The sequence below is a fragment of the Mastomys coucha genome, unplaced genomic scaffold (assembly GCF_008632895.1).
Source record: "Mastomys coucha isolate ucsf_1 unplaced genomic scaffold, UCSF_Mcou_1 pScaffold15, whole genome shotgun sequence".
Lineage (NCBI taxonomy): Eukaryota > Metazoa > Chordata > Mammalia > Rodentia > Muridae > Mastomys > Mastomys coucha.
The window spans coordinates 48,556,179-48,578,068 of NW_022196897.1; the positions used below are offsets into that span (position 1 = coordinate 48,556,179).

General features: G+C 36.8%; 1 protein-coding gene across 5 annotated transcripts in view; it reads left to right on the forward strand.

Annotated features, from left to right (window-relative positions):
- Window positions 1-21,890, forward strand: part of Tank (TRAF family member associated NFKB activator) — an 83,217-nt gene that overhangs the window by 54,862 nt on the left and 6,465 nt on the right. For all 5 annotated transcript variants that reach the window (XM_031370392.1, XM_031370393.1, XM_031370388.1 and 2 more), the window contains exons 4-6: window positions 40-158; window positions 17,874-17,944; window positions 18,483-18,598. In XM_031370392.1, coding sequence (XP_031226252.1) covers window positions 40-158; window positions 17,874-17,944; window positions 18,483-18,598 — 306 coding nt within the window. The remainder of the gene's footprint in view (window positions 1-39; window positions 159-17,873; window positions 17,945-18,482; window positions 18,599-21,890) is intronic.

Consider the following 21,890-nt stretch of genomic DNA (forward strand, 5'->3'; position numbering starts at 1 on the left):
CAGGGCTTTCTACTGATGTACAAGTGTTTTGTCTTGCAGATAACAGTTATGGCTATGTACCTTTGCTTGAAGACAGTGACAGAAGGAAGAATAATTTGACCCTTGATGAACCACATGATAAAGTGAAACTAGGAACACTGAGAGATAAGCAGTCAAAGGTAGGAAGTGCTATCAGTCTCACTTTTAAGCAATCAGGCTTCACAGAGGTATAGATTATTTAGTTTATATACTCGCACAATTTTAATGGGTAGAAAATGGGAAGAAGACAGACAATATTTTTCACCCCTAACATTGATTCTGCAGAAGCTAGCATTTAAATGCTGATATACAATATGTTTCATTTCTTTCTCCTGAGGCAGTGACTCACCACTGAAACTTTTTTAAAGAGATTTTTTAAATTAATTTTATGTGTACACCATATGTTATGTGCAATGCCTTCAGAGGTCAGAAGATATATCAGATCTCCTAGAACTAATTACATACAGACAGTTGTGAGCCACCATGTGGGTGCTGGGAATTAAACCCAAGTTCCCTATAAAAGCAATAAGTGCTCTTAACCACTGAGCTATCATTCTCTTTCCTCTATTTTGTTATTTTTAATTATGTATGTCTGTGTGTCTATATGCACATGTATGCAGATGCTCATGGAGGCCAAATGCAATAAATCACCTTGATCTGGGGTTACAGTTGCTTGTGAGCTATGCAGAGAAGGTGCTAGGAACCAAACTCAGGTCCTCTCAAGAACAGTGTACACTATTTACTAATGAGCCATCTTTCTCCAGCCCCTACCACTAGAATTCTAAAAAAAGTTCTGTATCTGCAAACATGATATATCCTAAATAGCATTAGTTATATTTAAAATAACCCTTAAGCTTCATATTTCCTAGTGTTTTTTAAAGATTTGTTTGTTGGTGTGTGTCAGTATGTTGGTATGTTCTTTGTATGTATGGGTATATGTGCCTGTTACATGCTCACAGAGCTAGGAGAGAGTAGTAGCAAGTGTCCTCCACTATCACTATCTATTCATTTGAGGCTGAGTCTTTTTAAAGTTTCTTTGTGAGTTTTATGCATGTAAGTGTTTTGCCTACATGCCTTCATATGCACCACATGTGTGCCTGGTGCCTATGAAAATCAAAAGAGAACTACTATGTAGGTGCTGGGAATCAAACTTGGGTCCTCTGAAAGAGCAACAAATGATCTTAACCCCTGAACCATCCCTGGCCCCAGAAGTGGAGTGTTTGCTGGATCTGGGCTGTGTAGGTTGAAAGTCTACAAATCCTAGCCATCCTCCCTCCACCTCCCTTAGTGTTGGGTTATAGATAGACACAGGCACTCTGCTTGTTATTGAGTACTAGGACCAGAACTCCAGTCCTCACACATAAGAGCTCTGTGGAGCCATCTCTCCAGGCTTCCTAGTAGTTCCCCACCCCCCTCGTATCATAAGCATTTAATGAAGTATATGTTAGATAGTAAGAAAAATGATCCTAAGTTTAAATTGTGTTCTATTTTTTTCCCTCAACTTTCTTTGCTTGGCTAGCTTATTTCCAAAGAATTAATAATGCTGCACAATTAATTGTACTGTATTTGTGGACAGGCCATGGAACAAGGTCTAAAGAAATAAGCTCTGGGTAAGGAATAAATATAAATTCAATGACTTTTTAGTCATCATCCTTGTTAGTAATGCAAGAGAGATTTATGTGATAGCCATATTTTAATTCTCTGAGTAGCTCATGAATTTTATTTCTTGTGTGGTAACCATTTAATAGAAATAAATTAAACTGTATTTTAAATTTCTCTTTTTATTTTGTTTTATCTTCGATCCAAAGGGCTAGCGGAAACTGAATGTTTAGACAAGAAATGTAATCTTTTTTATATTCATACTTATTTTTCTTTTTAAAAATATTTTTAATTAAAATGACTTACATCACTTTTCCTCCTCCTTTTCTACCCTCCATCCCTTTCCAACTACCCTTTCTTGAGCCCCTCACATGTTCCCTTTTCTCAGGTTGATAACCTCTTTTTTTTAAGTTACCATTACAATTTGTGTGTGTGTGTGTGTGTGTGTTTGTGTGTGTATGTGTGTGTCTACTTTCTGAGCACATTTTCGTTGTTTGTGTATATGTGGTTTCAGTATTATTGGACAGCTAATAAGGGTGCTTATCACTGAGAGAGGCTAATGATCCCTCTCTCAATAGTCATTACATGTTGTTTATCTAGCAGTGGGACCCCGAGAGATTTCCCTCCCAAGTTAATGTCCATTGATACTGCCATTGTTCCAGTCTTGTTCCTGCAGCCATTTCTAGGAGAGATGTTTCATACCTGAATTCCTGGAGTTCTGGCTCTTACAATTTTCTTCTCACTGACCTCCTGGTATTCTAGTTCTCAAAATTTTCTCCACTCTTACCATTGTGTTCCCTAGAGAGGAAGGAACAGTGATGTAGCTCTATCTGTTAGGACTGGGCTCCCTACCATATGTGCATCTCTGCACTGTGTCCAGTGTGGTTTTCTGTGTTGATTTCCATTTGCTGTAAAGGGAATCTTCTTTGATTTGGAGTGCTAGCTATACTTGAATGTAGACTTACAAGGTAGTAAGGATTACTCTGGTCTAAGAAAGTAGCAACAGTAGATTGTTTTCTAAGGTCCGTGACCTCACTAGCCCAGAAGCTGGATAGATTTCCAATACCAGGCATGATTTCCCTCCTGGTGTGTGGACCTTTAGAGTTTCCCATCTTGTTCACCACAGTAGTTACATATGCATTACATTGTCATATATCTAGTTTATCTAAAGTTACTCAAAAATTAACAGCATAAAAACAAAAATTATTTTCTTGATTTCTATATGTCAGAAGATTAAGCTAGACAACTGTTGACTGCCACTGACATGGGAGTGCCACTTATTGCACCATTCTGTGTATCTTGCCATGCTGGCTATTGTCATGTTTCATATGTATTACAGCTATTTAATTACATCTGTGTTGTAACGTCTTGCATAGTGTATCCTGGAACCATGGAAGCTAAACCACAGGAAGGAGACTTTCAGATCAGATCCAGCTCTAACCATCAAAGTCCTGTGTCCTAAGTGTAAGATGTTTTCAACCATAGGGAACCCACTTTCAACCCCTGAGAGAGAATCAAGGGCTTCATCTGTACTGTGTTGGGAGTCACTGGACTGTCCTTAACACCCTATCAAAGGGAGGGTTTCTTACACCTGATGCTTGGGGTTTTGTTAGTCTATGGTTCCTGAGGAGAGCAACGTCAGCACAAGAGGCTTGCTTCCTTTAATAAATATGTATATTATACTGTATATGTGTGTGCACATATACTTTTAAGCCATGTATAATTTTAGGTAAATATAAAATAATACAATTCCTTGATGCTTTCTCAGACAATCTTGGTGTGATGTGTCCCTTGTTTCTCCTCTCTCTGAACTAACCACCTCCCTCCCACCCAGTTGGAGACCTGCTCCCTGTTACTCCTCTTCCTGTTTCATATCATCTGTATCCTGCTACCCCCTTACCTCCCATACACTAGGATTCCTTTGTCCTTTTGGTTTCTGTGGTTACTCCATGTTTTCTCCTTTTTTTCTGAGGACTTGGTGCTAGGATGAGAGAGAACATGGAGTGTTTGTCTTTCTGGGTCTGAGTTGTCTCACTCAGTATAATCTCTTGTAGGTCTACCCATTTACCTGAAAATCCTGAGTTATTTCTTAGAGCTGAAGAGTATGCCATGGAGCATGTGTATCACTTCTCACTATCCATTGTTGTGTTGCAGGCCATTTAGGTTATTGCCATTTCCTGGCTATTGTGAATAGGGTGGCTCTGAACACTGCTGAACTAGTATCTGTGGAGGGAAACGGCAAGTCCTTTCGGCATATGCTGGGGAGTTAGACCAGATCGATTGTATGGTAGATTCAGTTTTAGTTCTTTAAGGACTCTCTAAACTGGTTTCCACAATGACTCCACCAATTTACATTCTTACCAACAGCGAATGAGGGATCCTGTTTCTCTACAGCATATGCTGTCCGTTGTTTCATTGATCTTAGTCATTCTAATGGGTAAGATGAAATCTAAAAGTAGTTTTAATTTGCATTTTTAATCACCAAGTGTGATAAACAAGTTTTGAGGTATGTCTCAGCCAACTTTATTTTCTATTGAGAATTGTTTAGAGCTTAGCCTATTTTGCAGTCATTTCATTTGTTTGCTTGGCTCTTTGTTCTGTTAGTCCTTTGTATACTCTGTATTAGTCCCCTGTCAGATGGGTACTGTCAGATTCTCTCCCAACTGTGGATGGCTTTTTCCCTTACTTGTTTTCTTAGTTTTGTGTGGTCCTAGTCATGAATTATTGGCCTTAATTCCTAGGCAAATGGAGTCCCTTTCAGAAAGTCCTTTCCTGTACCTATGTCCTAGAGGTCTGTGTCTGCCTGTGCTTTCTTCTAGCAGTTGTAGTGTTTTGGGTTTCAAATTTGAAGTCTTTGCTCTACTCGTGAATTTGCTATGTATTAATCTATACTTAATAAGTTATAAATAAATTCACTCTGAGCTAATACAGATGAGAAATTGTGTCCTAGGAATGGAACTTTGAAATATATTGTTATATTAGATTTTTTTTTTAAATGATGGCAGTCCACACTTAGTTCCTATTTTGTAAAATCTGCACGATGAGAGTAGGAAGGCATGAGGAGTGGGTAAGATATAGATATACTTTAAGGTGTACTTTAATGTATTAATAATATTTAAATAAAATGAATCTAGTTCTAGAAGTTATATTCCTAATCAGAGTTGGCTTTGTTTCTGACTGAATTAGTAAGTTAGCAAAAATTCCTTTAACCAGTAAAAGAAGGGTTTACTACTACCCACCTATAGTTCTTTTGTCCTTATGTCTGATGGGTCGCTTGAAGATTGGTTTCTTTAAACTATTTTTATTAGAATATGCAAGAGAGGAAAGGCTGTTGGACACTTTGGCAAATTGCACTTGTGTGGCTACCTATAGAAATGAAACATGAAGCAAAGGAATGAGAGGTAGTTGGAATAGGGGGACCATTTTAGAAAATTTCACTTTAAGGAACATAAACTTGGGTTGGAGTGGAGCTCTGTGGTTGAATGCTTGCCTAGTGTGCATGCCTCCAGGGTTCAGTCTCAATAGCAATGATATTTAGAGTTGAGCTTGTGTTTGTGCTATTCCTATACAGGAAGTATGCAGGACCTTCTAGAAAGGACATAAAGAAGCCAAGACATCAAATCTTATCATCAGATGGTGCTCAGTATTCTATTCAGAACTGAAAGAATGTGCCTATATTTTAACTCTTAATAACTGAGTTTCATATCTTCTTCACCACAGTAGTTACTTATGTTTTACACTGTCATATAACTAGTTATTCTGAACTTACTAAACAAAACTTAACAGCATAAAACAAAAAATTATTTTCTCAATTTCTATGTGTCAGAAATTCAGGAGTGACTTAGCTGGGTCGTTGTGGCTCACAACTTCTCATGTTGCTGAAATCAAAAGTAGTCAAGGATTATAGACTGAAGGCTTCACTGGTTGGAGGATCCACTTCCAAGATGGCTCACTCACATAACTTTTGGCAGGAGGCTTTGCCATATGGGTGTCTACTCATAGCCTGGCAGCTAACTTTCCTCAGAGTAAGGGATCCAAGAGTAAAATGCAAGATGCTTTCTGTGACCTAGTCACAAGAGTCACATACCTTTACTTCCACAGTATTCTGTTCTTTAGAAGAAGTAAGTTGTCAATTCTTCCAGGAGCAAGAATCAAATCCTGTCTTTTACAGCATTATAGGCATTGTAGGTTACAGTCTTTTAGGAAAATGCAGGTGGTAGGTGATAGGGGAGAGGGTTTAGTCCCCAGCATCAGATGATAATAATGAATTTCATTTCCTGAATTCTGTGATTAAGCTCAGAATGAAGAAATGCCATAGCCTATAATCTTAAGAATTTGAAAAACTATAAATATAAACTTTATAGAAGATGTTAATAGACAGTGCTTAGAGAACTAAAAATCATTATATATTTTTACTAATTTTTATAAACAATGTTTAAAATTGAAAATATTTATAAATAAATTAATTTATGTGAAAAAATGCACCCTCTTCTCTTCCTCCTACCCTACCCCACTGTCCACCCCTGGTGTGTGCACATGCATGGAATTTGAGTTCCTTTTAAGCTTTGAGCACTCATTGTTTTGCAGCTCAGAGTTCCAAATGCTACCATAGTTCTTCCAAAAACAACATGGTCAGCTTTGTCACAGCAATACCCTATGACACTGGTACCAACTTCTCTATTACTTTGCTTTCTTTTGCTGTGATAAACACCATGACCAAAAGCAACTTGGGAGAGGAAAGCATTTATTTCCTCGTACAGTGACAGTGCATCCTGAAGGGAAGTCAAGGCAGCAACTCAGGGAAGGATCCTGGAGGCAGGAGCTGAAGCAGAGACTGTAGAGGAATACTGCTTATTGGCTTTTTCTCTGTGGCTTGCTCAGGTTTTTTTGTGTTTTGTTTTGTTTTGTTTTGTTTTTGTGGCATCACCCACAGTGGGTTGGACCCTCCCACATCAGTCACTAAGAAAATGTCCCACAGGTAGGCCAACCTGAAGGAAGGAATTCCTCACTTGAGAGTCTCTCCTCTCAGATGACTCTAGTTGATGTCAAGTTGACAGAAAACAACTAGCACATATCCCTTGAGTCTTTGCGTGGGGAGTGCTTGAAGGCAGTATGAAGTCCACAACCATTAAGCTTTCTGGCCTTCTGTAGTTTATAAAATATTAGGTTAACAGGTCTAGGTCTTGGATGGCATCTTCATGCTTGCACTGTGTGCATTTGCAAACTCTGAACTTATGGTTGTTTTCCAACTTAGGAATATCTAGGTAAGTGTTAGGCCCTGTACCTTCCTTCACCACTTTAGACATTATTTTCTGTTGCTAGTCTCTTAAACTGCACTTTTTGTTTAAGTTGCTAAATATTATAGTCCAGATTTTGTATCAAGAGGGCATAACATACAGATAGATGACAGACATACTATTTATCATTTAAATAAAACTTAAAATTTAGACTTTTTATCAAGGCATTAGTCATAAAGGTATTTCCACCAGAAAGTTATATCTAACTTATATCAAGTAAGCATACTACTATATATAACTTTTCTAAGAGAAAAAATTGCAATGAAAATTGACAGTTACTCAAATGTTAAAAATATTGTTCCTGTGTCCTACTCATGCTCACTTCTCTTTCCCTGTTTTAGTATACAGAGATGGTAGTTGTAGTTAGTAAACAGTGGTACATGCCAGTTTGGGATTATAGAAAACTAAAGGAAAATGTTTCTTTTTTGTGTACCATGTGAAAAGAATCATTGTCTTCTCAATAGAAGCAAATGTCCCATCCTACCTTCTCCCAACCAGTTTCTTTTTATTCATTAAAGTTTAAACTTTTTTCCAAAGTTATCAGAATTAGATGTCATAAAATTGTATAAATTTAGTTTTGTCATGGAATATCTTGTTTTCTCCATCTATGGTAATTGAGAGTTTTGCTGGGTATAGTAGCCTGGGATGGCATTTGTGTTCTCTTAGGGTCTGAATGATATCTGCCAAGGATCTTCTAGCTTTCATAGTCTTTGGTAAGAAGTGTGGTGTAATTTTGATAGGCCTGCCTTTATATGTTACTTGACCTTTTTCCTTTACTGCTTTTAATATTCTTTCTTTGTTTTGTGCATTTGTTACTTTGATTATTATGTGATGGGAAGAGTTTCTTTTCTGCTCCAGTCTATTTGGAGTTCTGTAGGCTTCTTGTATGTTCATGGGTATCTCTTTCTTTAGGTTAGGGATGTTTTCTTTTATAATTTTGTTGAAGATATTGACTGGCTCTTAAGTTGGGAATCTTCACTCTCTTCTATACATATTATCCTTAGGTTTGGTCTTCTCATTGTGTCCTGGATTTCCTGAATGTTTTAGGTTAGGAGCTTTTTGCATTTTCTTTGACTGTTGTATCAATGTTTTCTATGGTTTCTTCTGCCCCTGAGATTCTCTTTTCTATCTCTTGTATTCTGGTGGTTATGCTTGTATCTATGACTCTTGATCTCTTTCCTAGGTTTCCTATCTTCAGGATTGTCCCCCTTTGTGATTTCTTTATTGTTTTTAGTTCCATTTTTAGATCCTGGATGGTTTTGTTCAATTCCTTCACCTGTTTGATGGTATTTTCCTGTTATTCTTTAAGGAATTTTTATGTTTCTTCTTTAAGGGCTTCTAGCTATTTACCCATGTTCTCCTGTATTTCTTTGAGGGAGTTGTTTATGTCCTTCTTAAAGTCCTCTGTCATCATCATGAGAAGTGATTTTAGATTTGAATCTTGCTTTTCCAGTATGATGGTGTATCCAGAACTTGCTATAGTGGGAGAACTGGGTTCTGATGACATCAAGTAACCTTGGTTTCTGTTGCTTATGTTCTTAAGCTTGCCTCCCACCATCTGATTATCACTAGTGCTACCTGCCCTCATTATATCTGACTGGAGCCTGTCCTTCCTGTGATCCTGGTTGTGTCAGAACTCCTCGGAGTTCAGCTGTCTCTATGATCCTGTGATTCTGGGATTTCAGGATCCTGAGATCCTGGGTGTGTCAGACTTCTGGGAGTCAAACTGCCTCTGGGACCTTGAGATCCTGGTGTGACCAAGTTCCTGAAATCCTGGGATCCTGAGATCCTGTGGTCCTGGGTGTGTTAGAGCACCTGAGAGTGGAGCCTCTTCTGGGCGTTGTGGGACTGACTGCGGAGTTTGTGCCCAAGGTCTGCTCAGGGCACCGGCTCAGACCGGAAGAAACCTGTGCCACTGGTCAGGCAGAATTCCTGGGTACTGGGGTTCTGCTGGTCCCAGTTACTCCGGTATTGGACCAGATGTTGTGTCTTCTTCACCTCTAATCTTATGATCCTGGGCGTGTTATAGCGCCTGAGAGTGGATCTTGCTCTGAGTGTTGTGGGACTGACTGTGGAGTTCGCGCCAAGATGAGATCCTATGATCCTATGATCCTGATATCATAAAATCTAAGGAAGAAATTTTAAGGAAAAAAATGTTGATATGTAAAGCTTTCTAATAAGTCCCTTAAATTTAAATTAATACATATTAACTTATATTAGCATTAAAAGAATTTCTAGAAAAATTATATTTTATATATATATATATATATATATATATATATATAAGAATTTTTAGAAAAAGACATGGCATCTTTTCTAACATTTAAGTAAATTTGAGTATTTTCAGTGTAGCTTACTTTTCTCCCCTTATCTCCCCAAGTTGTCACATTTTCTACATCCTGCCCCTCCATTTTTTCTAAAGTATAAAGCCTACAAAATGGAGTTGGCATATTCTTTCCAACCTTGGATTCTTTAAAGTATGAAAAGGCTTTTTTTCCTCACAACCTCAGTAGGTAAGGAACAGACCCCACATATACACAGCAGTCTCGTTTGTCTTACTATTATGCTAAAATCTGTCATCCTAAAAGTTCTCCACATCTATTTGGAAGATACTGTTTTTAATTTTGGTTAATTGGTTGGTTTTTTGGTTTGGGGATTTTGTTTTGTTTTGTTTTGTTTTTGTTGGTGGTGGTTTTTTCCCCCTAGACAGGGTTTCTTTGTGTAGCCTTGTCTGTCCTAGAACTAGCTCTACAGATCAGGCTGGCCTCGAACTCACAGAGATCCACCTGCCTCTGTCTCCAAAGTGCTGGGACTAAAAGTGTACACCACCACCACTTGGCAAAGACACTATTTTTCAGTGTTGTAGAATGCATCTACATTCAATTTGTTGCATTATTGTTTTGTTTTATATTTTCTTCATTAAATTATCTGCCAAAAATCCATCACATACACAACATGGTTGTAACAGGAAAGCTTTTAGCTGTTGTATTATTCCTTGATGCTACCCCAAAACTTAGTAAGAGGTAACTACTTTTTTTTATTTGTGTGCATGTATGCACACCCCCCATGGTGCACATATGGAGGTCAGAGAACAACATGCAGGAGGAGTCTGTTCTCTCATATCACGCAGGACCAGGGAACAAACTCCAGTAGTCGTGGTGACAGGTGCCTTTGCCTGCTCAGTCATCTCACTGGCCCAGTTCCTTAACTGTTAGCTGCAATGTGACATCTGAAGCCACATCAGTGAACTTCTCACCTACTTACCTGCCAGTGGTCTGTCTTACATTTTGACTGTTTTTTTACTTATGTATGGTTTTAACATAATGAATTAGGTAGTTGATTATTGGCTTTCTGAATTGTATAGATTATAGATCTTCTAAGTGTTGACTTATTAGATGATATTTAAAAATTGAATTTAATGTCATCACCAAGCTCACCACAGAAACCTTTTAAGTATTGGGCAGCTGTCAAACTTAACTATAACAGGTACAACTTTTCCAAAATTTTAATTCTCACTTGAAAGCTCAAATTTTATCATTGGCAACAAGTCTTGTCACTTGTTTTCCTTAAAGTGACAGGCTAGCTTCATTTGCTTTTGAGAAAATGTCTGAATAACCATAGCCTGCGTGTCATTCATTCTTTGAAGTGAAAATAGCATTCTTTTTAAAAAGTGACTAGTTCAGCTCACAACTCAAGCACTGCGCAAGTTTCCCAAGACAATCCTTGCACTTCAAGACACAGCAGAAGCTTCACTTACAGTTGCTTTTTGTAAATCAGTGTAAATGCCAATACAGTAAACACTGCACTTACCATTTTAATACTACTGTGAAAGTAGTTTAGCTAATAGATGGCTTTACATAAATTTAATCATTAACCATTTTGCAGATGCCAAAAGGAAACATAGACAATGTCAAAGAAAAATGTCTGTATTAGCCATAACATCGCAAGCGATAAAGAATCTATTTGCCTTGTTCGTACCTGGGCTGAAGGAGGTTTACAGAGACCTCAGAAGGATGCCTATAGTTACCTTAGTGGAAAGGAGCATGTAGCTTAGGGAGTTGTGCGCTTTATAACAAGCACCAGGTAAGCTGGATCTTTGAGAAACTGTCTGGTCTTTCAAGTTGTCTGTAAACATAGCAGTCCTGAAAAAACGACCATATAAAGAATAGTCAGAGCCTTATATTCATGACAGTGCAAGGACACTCAAGGCCTATGGCAGGCATCTTTCCAACTGCAGACATCTTGAAAGGATCTTGAGATTCACGGGGATCCTGAACTCTATGCTGAGACTCAGTGCTCCACATAGATTGTAATTTCCTCTTAAAAACTCATGTTACTTTTTTGTCAGTAAGAGAAATACTAAGAATATTCTAGCATTTCATCAACTTGAAGAATACATGAATATCATCATGTTCCCTCATCAGTCCTTTTCACATTTATCGGATAACTATGAATATATATTAAATGAGACGTATAGTTATTGCCAGTTGTTTATCTGTATCTGTTGTACTAAGAACATATCAAATGCTGATTCTTTTTTTACTAACTCTTAAAACTGTGGAGACTAGGGGTGTACAGCTCAGAGGTAGAGGGCATGCTTACAAGCCACAGTCTGGATTTAAGAATGTAAGTAACAGGAGAACAAGGTAGCTCGGTGGCTGATGACCTTGGTCCTGGGACCCACGTGGTGAAAGGAGAGGATTGCCATGGCAAGATTGCCCCAGTCTCACCACACACAATGTATAAATTAGTGCAATAAAATTTTAAAGTAGAGAATGTTTGTGGATCAGAAATGAATAGCAAAAGAAGCCACTTAGTTTTGCTTAATCATGGGATCTCCAGCCCTTTTCCCAGTGTGGTATTTTGACAACTTTATATTGGCTTTGTAATCCCTTCCATGAAATTGCCAGAATTTGGAGGTTGAGTAGGGGAAGGCTCACCTAATTTCTCTTTTGTATCTAATGCACATTACACTCTGAACTCTGCTGCTTTAGGCAGACTCGCTATGTTATGACAACAGACTCACCCTGAAAAGTTTTTTTTTTCTTTCCCATTAGTCATATTCCCATATTCTCATTTTAAATTTTTAAAAGATTTTTTGTCTTGTTTTTTGTATTTTGAGTATGGTTTAATTAAATGCAAGATATAAAAAAATGAAACTATTACTACCAAAAGAGTCGGTAGTATCAAAGGGCTTATTACCGTATCAAAGGTTTTATTTATCTAGATAAAAGAAACAGAGGAATATTAACATCTCATCTACATTTTCCATTAATAGCAGAATAAAGCATCAACTCTGTGCTTTTTTTCTTTTATATAATTAAGATAATTTTACAGTTTTTAAAAACTTAATTCACAAACTACTAGAGTCAGGTCTTTGAAACGCGTGGAGTTTTATTCTGTGCTTGTGTGTTTTGCCTGCGTCTGCAGCACATGCATAACTGATGCAGCCTCACTGCACCCACACTCAGGAAGAAAGCTGGCAAGTGCTAGCTCTGTGCTCTTCCACTTTGTCTCCAGTCTTGGCTCAGCCTGTGAGGTGGGAGGGCACATTTAAGGTGAGTCTTTCGTTCTTATTTTTCTGGAAATGCCCTCATAAACACACCAGGGTTGTGTTTCCATGGTGATTCGAGACCCAGTCAAAGGAACATTGAAGAGTGAGCATCATAGTACTGTGTACATTAAATTTTAGTTAAAGGGTTTTCCCAGATCTGCTTAATTTAAAGGCTGCATTTGGGAAAGAGGTATGAGAAACCTCATTTAAAATGGTTGAGTTATGTGGTTTCTATTTTGCATGAGAATTCACCCCCAGGAATAAATATTTATACATCTTAAGAGGTAAATTAGGGGGCTGGGGAGATGGCTCTGTGCTTATGAGCAGTGGATGCTCTTCTAGAGGAACTGGATTCAATTCCCAGAAACCACATGGCAGCTCACAACTTGTTTGTAATTCTAGTTCCAAAGAGATCCAGTGCTCTCTTCTGGCCTCCAAGGGCACCAGGTACAGATGTGTTACATAGACACACATAGGCAAAATACTTATACACATAGATAATACAATATTTATTGTTAAATAAAATAAACTCACAAAGATAAGTAGAATGTAATGGAACATGAAGGATGTAAAAGATAGATTAATAGATAAGTTTTGATCTCCAAGATTATGTTAGTATATTTGAAGTCATACTAGTTATATAGAGATGAAATATTTTTGACTTTTATAAAGTGTATTTTTATTGTAGTATTGAATTGGTAGATATTTTTGGTGGATGTATATTAAACCAGAACCCTGTAAAGAACTTGGAAGTAATTAGGGTGTTTAATTTTATTTTTATATTGTTTATTTTCTTGCCATTTCCTCCAGAACACTGGGATGGGATGAATCCCATTTTGCCCTGGAGTTGTTCCCACACTGGCAGAGGTTTGCCGAGCATACTGTCTCATGTAGAACAGAACAAGCTTCTAGTATTTTGTTCCTCTTGTGTGCTATATTTTCAGGAATGTTAACAAGAGTGAAAGAACCATAGATTTTTCATGTACAGAAGTTTTTGTAGATTAATTACAATTTCCTTATTTTTTACTTATATATTATCTCATTTGTTTCTGTGTTTTTTCTTGATCCTATTTTCTAGGATCTTAATCCTGTTGTTTTTGCTTTCTCCTTAGTTCAGTTTAATCTGATACTTGATGTTGCTATGACATCACTATGTCTCACTATATATGAAGCTCATATGGAAATATCCAGACTCAGTTGGTCTTTTAATATTTAATTCTTTAAGTTTCATGAAAGTGAACTCCATATTTTCTGTTTCTTTCACTGCTACTCATGTTTTAGTTTTCTGTGCTGTTTACCCAGCTCACACTTAGAACTTTGCAGCTTTTTACTCTTTATAAGCCTTTCCTCTTCCCTTGGTTCTTGATTTGCATTGTGAGTGAAGCTCTCTAAGATGAACCTATTCTCCTCTACTGCACTTGGGCAAAGTTAGATGGGTTCCTCCCTGGAAATTGAAGGCCAGCCTGGTCTACATAGCCAGTCCCAAGTAGGAATTTCTTTAAAAAAAAAAAAAAAAGACACAGTTCTCTTTTTTCTGTTTTTTTTTAATCCTCTACTCTTGAACATAATTGAGAAATTAAATAAATCAGTATTGATGCCACTGAGTTGCCTGAGCACCCAAAGTAAATATCATTTTTACATGCAAGAATCCCAACTAAAGTTTAGAGGGAATACTTCATGCAAGACTGACATAACATGACAGGCATATATGTCGCTGAAAATGTATCTCCTTTATTTAAAATTAGTTTTCTAGGACTGGAGATTATATCTCATTGGTAAAGTGCTTGCCTAGAATGTTTTGAGGTCATGGGCTTAATCCCCAACAATACCAAAATAAATTAATAAAAGTAAATAATAAAATTAATAAACGTTAGCTTTTAAGGTTAATATAAGAGATTATACAGATATTTTCACTCTTTATACCAGCTATAAAAAAGATAAGACTTGTCTCAATTTACACTTTGTCTCAAAGTATAAACTGAGCCTGTCTACAATCCTAGCACTTGGGAAGCTGAGGCAGGAGGATCTTGATAAGTTCTTGGTGACATACTTAGCAATTCCTGTCAGGTTACTCTGAGGTCTCTCTATACAGGACCCAGGTTAGCCTTGACTCAAGATCCTCCTGCCTTAGCTTCCCAAGTGCTAGGATTATAGGCATGGCTCAGTTTGCATTGTTTTCTTGGAGGGGTGGCTATCTATACCTAGTATGTTTTAAAAGGCAACACAAAACATTTTCAGTTATCTTTTTGTCTTTGTGTGTGTGTGTGTGTGTGTGCGCACATGTACGCGCACACACATGCTCTAAGGAACACCCCCTGTGTCTCAGGCATGCTATCAAGTGCTCTACCATTGAGCCACAAGCCTAGCCCAATTTTCTATTATCTTGATATGAAGAATAAACTGATTTTTTGAATAATGGAATATTAGCTGCCATTTTCTCTTTCCTCTTTAAGTATCACCCAATACTCTGGCTTTGACATGCCTATTTTATATGACACCTGCTTTTGAAAAACTAACTGGTGAACACTAAAGTAGTTAGCTCACACAGAAGGACATCTTCAGCTCTCAGATGGGGCTCTCTCAATAGTTTCAGTTTAGGGCTTATCCCCATGGAGAATGAATACGATGTACAATACTTACCTTATCAATCACTTCACTAGTTATATACTCCAAACTAGAACTTGAAATAGTTTATTCTGTTATATTATGCCTCAAAATAAATTTATTTGTTGAATGATTTGACACTTAAAAATCTCTTAAGATTATGTTGATTTCTCTTGCTTTCTTACTTAACAATACAATGCCAGGACCAGGAAGTGGGAGGGGTGGGGTGGTGAGTAGTGGGATGGGGGAGGGAACAAGGGATTGTTTTAGTTTTCGGTTTTTTTTTTTTTTAATTTTTTTCTTATTTTATTTTCTTTTTCTTTTGGAGGGGAACCTGGGAAAGGAGATATTGTAAATAAAGAAAACATCTAATAAAAAAAAAACTGAAAAAAAAATGTTTTGTATCCCGGGGGTGGGGGGGGGAGTACAATAAGTTCTAGTTCCCACAGTATAAAATCCACTTGAATAATATTTGAGAATCAAAGGAAAAAATACAGGTTATGTCTTTCTAACATCCTCTCTGTCATGCACTGCATGCAAACAGTAGTTGCCATGAAGGAAGGTGACGTTAAGGCAAGATAAATTGGTGCATACATACCTGTAGCTAGGAGGCTGAGACAGCATAAGGTACATAGGAGACCCTGTCAAAGAGAGAGGGCAGTGACAGGAGGGAGAACACTGAGAAGAAAGTCTGTGTTGAGCAAAGCGTTGACGTTGTCATTGACCACATTAATCCTAAATCCCTTCCAACATAAACAATTGTCTTGAGAAAGTTGTTATATTGGTACTGTGGAAAATGGCATTAGCACATTGTGCCAATTCTAACCAAACCCTACCTCAGAGCATCTTCAGAAATCCACTCACATTCCTATTTTCCAGTTACCATGTTAAAGTATCTTTTAAAATTCTTCATTGAATGCTTGGGATTCTAAATTTTTCAAATGTGAGCTGGAGGAGCTGGCACACAACTGTAAACTCAGTATTCTAGAGGCTAAGACAGGACAATCTCACAGACCACATAGTGAGTTCCAGGCCTGTCTCAAAGAGAAAAACATTTATTTGCAGCATATGAACAGTAGAAACTACAGTATACTGCTTGACATGGTAATGCATTTTCTTTCATGGTAATAAGAACAAAACTAAGAAAAGCTGTATTTTTTTAATCCTAAACTTGAAGATTTTTATTTTTAGGTACTTAATAGAAATTTCTGACTCACCTGAGTCCCCTCTGCCTGTGCCAGTACACTCCATGATGTTTTCACTAGTTATCAAATCTGGACATCAAAGAGGGTTGGCACCAGGCATCTTCCCGGTCAACAAGCATGCTTCATTCCTATGTTACCTTTCCTTTCAACCCTTCCAGTCCCAGTGTGTTTCTAACGCTCTCAACATCAGATCAGTCACTCTTAGTTATGTAAAAACCAGACTTTGGAAAGTAGGATGTTGTTATTCCAACTTTCTCTATTTTATCCTCAGTTAAACATTCTTTTTATTTCTTTTTAGCTCCTAGTAAAATAGTTAATGCAAATTTCTAGTGGCAATTTTTAAAAGGAAACCACTCTATTTGTTCTAATCCGTTTTTATAATTGAACATTAAGCCATCAAGCATTCTGTTCTCATGATGTCTTCTCCTTTGACTTCTGTCACTTATGTTTGATTAGATCCTGGTGGCAGTTTGATTACAAGGGCTGCAGAGATGGCTCAACAGTTACGAGCTCACACTGGTCTTCAGGGTATATGAGGCATCTGGTCTCCATGGGCCAGATGTACAAGAGTATATGCAAGAGTATACTCACACCCCTACACACAATTAAAAATAATAAAATTGAATCATTGTTTTGCTAATAGCTAGCAGTGACGTTAACTGAATAAACCCAAAAGTTACTCAACATTGGGGTGGCAAGATGCCCCGTGAGTACAGGTGCTTACTGCTGAATCTTCAGCCTGGACTCGTTTCCCAGGCCTCAGATGGCAAAAAGAACTGACCCCTACCCCTTTGTTCCTGCATGTGCACACAAAATAAATAAGTGTAAAAATGGTTTGAATTTGAATTTAAGAATTATACGGTTTGGGCTAAATTATAAATATATAATATTGGAATTTCTTCAGATTTCAGAATTTGTCAGCTTATGGCTTCAGAAAGCTTACCAGACATGATTAGAGGTTTTACCTCTGAACCATAGAATGCATGACCACAGTGTGTTGTTCTGCAGGTATCAGTTTTCAGCGTCAGAATATATGTAATACCAGTGTAGGCCACAGGGTGGGAGTGAAAGGCAAGGACTTGTAGCCAAACAACCCAAATACATAATACATTATCTTGATAAACCTCTTGCATGCTTATTCTTATTTTTAAAATACTGTAACAAGAGACAATGGAATTGATTTACTTATATTGGCCATTATTAGTGACTATCAAAGGACAGTGTCAGAAATTTCTTCACTACTAAGTTTCTGGGCATAGAGGTGTTCCGTAATCAGACTGGCACTTTTTATTAACTGAATGTGAAATTTTCTTATAATCACCATTTACAGTAGAGATAGTAATCAAAGAAGTTATCAGAAGTAATTTGTATTTTCTGTCTTTCTTTCTATCTTGTATTTCTATTTTCTTTCCTTGGTATCATTTAAAGAAAAGAAGACCTACCCTATTTTTTATGTATATATAAAGCCTCTTATATTGCCTGTGTGAGAGCACGTGTGCACTAAAGTGGTTGGTTTTAAGTAGGTGAGTGTTGTATTGTGTTTTCTCATGTGAATTTGGAGGCATATAAAGTGTCATCATTTCTTTTTATCTTAAGGTGAGAAGACAAGAAGTTTCTTCTGGAAAGGAAACCTCAAAGGATCTTAACATCCCTTTGCATCACGAAAGGTGGTTCTAGAGCCTTCTTTGCCAACCCAAAATGTATAACTATTATAATATGCAATATTTTGCATAGTTTTAAGGCTTTTAACAATTATAAAAGAAAAATAGTTGATCTTAACAACTGGAGTAGACCTACATGTGGAAATGACCTAACTATATACCACATTGTTCCAAGCAGAACAAGATCTAAAATGCTGACTTCTCTAACGGTCCCTATTTCAACAGCCCTGTATTATAACTGCTATGAACCAGAGTGAGGAATAATTACTACTCTATTATGACGTTTACAGAGAACTGGTACTTTTAGGACAAGTGTGAATAAGTAGCTTCACTAACCTGCAGTGCATTTATGAACTACAGCTTTTATCATTTGCTTTGTACCTAGCTTTTCAAATATTAGAATTGTTTGAGGATTTTTTTAATTTTAATTTTATTTTTAATGTTTCATTTTCCAGTAATTCTGTGGTGCATAAAAACTATGCTATGTATATTTAATTACAATTTGAAGTCATAACCTTAACATTTTAAAATGATTTGTTTTTAGGGATAATATAGAAAAGACTTTCTGGGACCTTAAAGAAGAATTTCACAGGATATGCTTGCTAGCAAAAGCACAGAAAGACCACTTAAGCAAACTTAACATACCAGATATTGCAACTGGTAAGATTCAGTTTACCTTGTAATATTTTAATTCTACTTGTTGAAATTGATTTAATTTTCAGTGTAAAAGTACCTTCAAATTTGGATTATGAAAAGCGAAGAATCTACACCTTGCCACTTATATTTTAAACAAATACATACTATTAAATTCTGGAAAGATTTAATTTTTCTTGTAACAATTTTTATTGTACTAGTTGAAATTGATTTAATTTGCAATATAAAAATACCTCCAAATTCGGCTTATGAAAGGCTAAGAATCTGCACCTTACCCTTTATATTTTAACAAATATATGCTATTAAATTCTATAATTTATATTAAAGAATTCTTGATTTTTTTATTATCTTAATATTATATGGTACTGTATAGATTTACTTGAATAGCCTAATTACCAATCAGATTAATGAAAAGTACCATTAATATAGAAATATAGAGCACATGTCTATATTTTCTATTTAGTGGTCATATTAAACATTAACTCACATGTCAGTAAGTGACCTTAAAACAGCACTGCCATATATGAGCTAATTACAATTATAACATCATATTAGTTTTTGTCTAAATTCTACCTGAAATGTTTCTGATAATTTAGTTTAAGAATACAAATATAGAATTCACATTTTCTTAGACCCAGTTCTTTTGGAAGCACATAATAAAAATTGAGAATAAAATACCATTTACGAACATCTGTTTTGCACACATGTCAGGTTTTTGTTTTTATTGAGGTAGGGTCTCAGCCTGCTGTCTGAGACATGGAACTCACCATGTCAACCAGGCTAGCCTCAAACTTGCAGTAATCCACTTGCCAGTCCCCAAGTGTTAGAACTGTAGGCCTGAGCCACATGATTATTGCAGTGGGGGACGGAGGTGGGGGTGTTTGCTTGTTTGCTTGCTTGTTTTTTAAGCTCTAGACTGTCATCTTGGTAGTTGCTTCAGTAGTTACATATTAGCAAAAAAATAACAGAAATTGAGTCTAGCATCAAAACACTTCAGTAAACAAAATAAAATAAAATGATCACTTGTAATGATAGATTCTCTTATTGCCCTTGTGATTTGGGATATTCTACAGGCAATTCCCAAGCAACATGATTTACAGTTTTCACTCTGAGAGATGGTACAACAATGATGATGAGCACATTCTTTATTGAAGATCCCTGTTTTCTGAGGCTCTCACATCATAACACTTAAAATCAACGATAGTTTGGGTTCTCTTTTTGCTACTGCTCACACTTTCATTTCCAGAAAAGTTGAACCTTGTGGTAAGGGGAAAGGAAGTCAAGCTTTATAGATAGATAGAATTTGTGTTTCCCCTCTTGTTATCTTCCCGACTTTTCCAAAAGAAGTTTTAATTTCTCCATCTTAATTTCTGTAATATTCATTCTACATAGATTAAAGATATAGAAATAAACAGTTTCACTAAAACAGGCTAGCTGTATCTAGAATTCATAAGCATGCTCTTTGAGCATCAACATCTTATCAAAACATTGTAATAGTGATATATTCTTTGTTACAGAGAACATAACCCATTATCAATTACTTAATACTTTGACCATTTTTAAATTGCTTAAGTCTAACTCTTAGTATGTATCTGTCAACCTGAACACTGAGTGTTTAAATTCAATTTCTTCCCCACTAAAGCTGTTTCTTAACATTATTCTTGTGCTTTATATTAACTGTGTCACAAATAATAAGTGTTTTAGATCTGCATTAAATCAAGTAAAACTTTGCTTGGTCCAAACAAAACACAAATGTTAAATACTATGCCCTGACAATATAGCTCTGTACTATCAACTACTACATCTTAGGGGGAAAGAAAGAGGACATGATTTAGAAACAGACACCTGCTCAGGGTTTCCAGGTACATGTATTGTTACCATGTCTCTTCTACTCATTCACTCAGGGCAGTAACCTTGAGGAAGGGTAACAGTACAACTGTATGTTTAAGCAAGTGTCTTCTCAGGAAAAAGTAACTAGTCTAAAAGTAGGGTCCTGTCTCATTGGCTATTAGAATAGAATATAGGATTAGGGGTATAGACAATCATCAACTCTTGTCCGAATTCATGATAATTTGCAAAAGCAATCTAAACAGCCTATGTGTACATTTGGAAATCTAAAATTTTTCATTTTACTTGTTTTCCTTGCAAAACTAAGTGTTACTGAGACAAACTAACTACAAAAGCTGCATGCTCACTGGCTGGTGTCTGTTGGTGTGGTACTGGGTGACGGATGTTTCCGTGGAGTTTGTTTCATTTTATCTAAGCTCAGACTTGGAATAGTCATGGGATTAGCTCAAGTCACTTTAATGTGACTAAGCTTGTATACAGCTAGCTATTCCAAAAGAAAATACCTGCCAACTTCGTGCAGCTGTTTGATGTCTCTGTTTTCTTTGATGGGGGATTAGGTCAACTGTTAAGAAAATCATGCAAAGCACAGTTCTGTCAGCTTGAGGAATCCTCCCTGTGTAGAAACCAATATGTTCAGTTTATCATAATAGCTCTGAGAGCACTCTGGAGTTGACTACCTGGAGCACTCTGAGAGAACTCTGGAGTTCTAGTGCCAGATTTAGCACTCACTAGCTGCACTACCTTGGAAGTAGCCATGGAATTAACCTCTCCATATCCCCTCCTCCACATGTAAATTAGGGATAATAATAGTGCCTGTGTTGGCGTTATTCTGAGTATTAAGTGAATTAATGTACATACCACAGTCAGTGCATGGCACATGGAAGTGCTATCAGTGTTAATAGTCGTTGCCATTAGCAGCAGCAGCAGCTGTAGATTCTAAAGTATTTACCCTGTTCTCTTTAGTATCATTTGAGAAAGTATTCCTTCTCAGGTATTACAGAATTTTGTTCCTGTTTCCTAGCATTTTCTGCCACCCTCAAGTCTACTGCCAAGAAAAAATGACTACTTGAGAATAAATAGAGTTTTATCTACCCCAAAGGTCAAAGAAATCTAGTAAAACAATTGAGTTTGATCTCAATTACTTTACTCTTCCCAGTCACAGACTATCTAGTAAATGTAAGTTATAATTCTGGATCCTGTGAGGGAAAGAATACAGTATCAAATGTGTGCCAGGCATTAAGTGGGACACCTGGTAAATAGAAAGCAGAACATGGTTTTAGATGTCATAGGGAACCTGCTTTAATGGAGGAAGGGGAGTCTACTTGCTGGCATAAGATTGTTCAATCCTCAAGTCACCTAAGCATCATGGGAGAGCCATCCAGAGAATCAGTGACTAAGTCAAGATGGGAAGGTCAAGCAAGAATTAGGCAAAGAGCTATGCTTTGGTAAT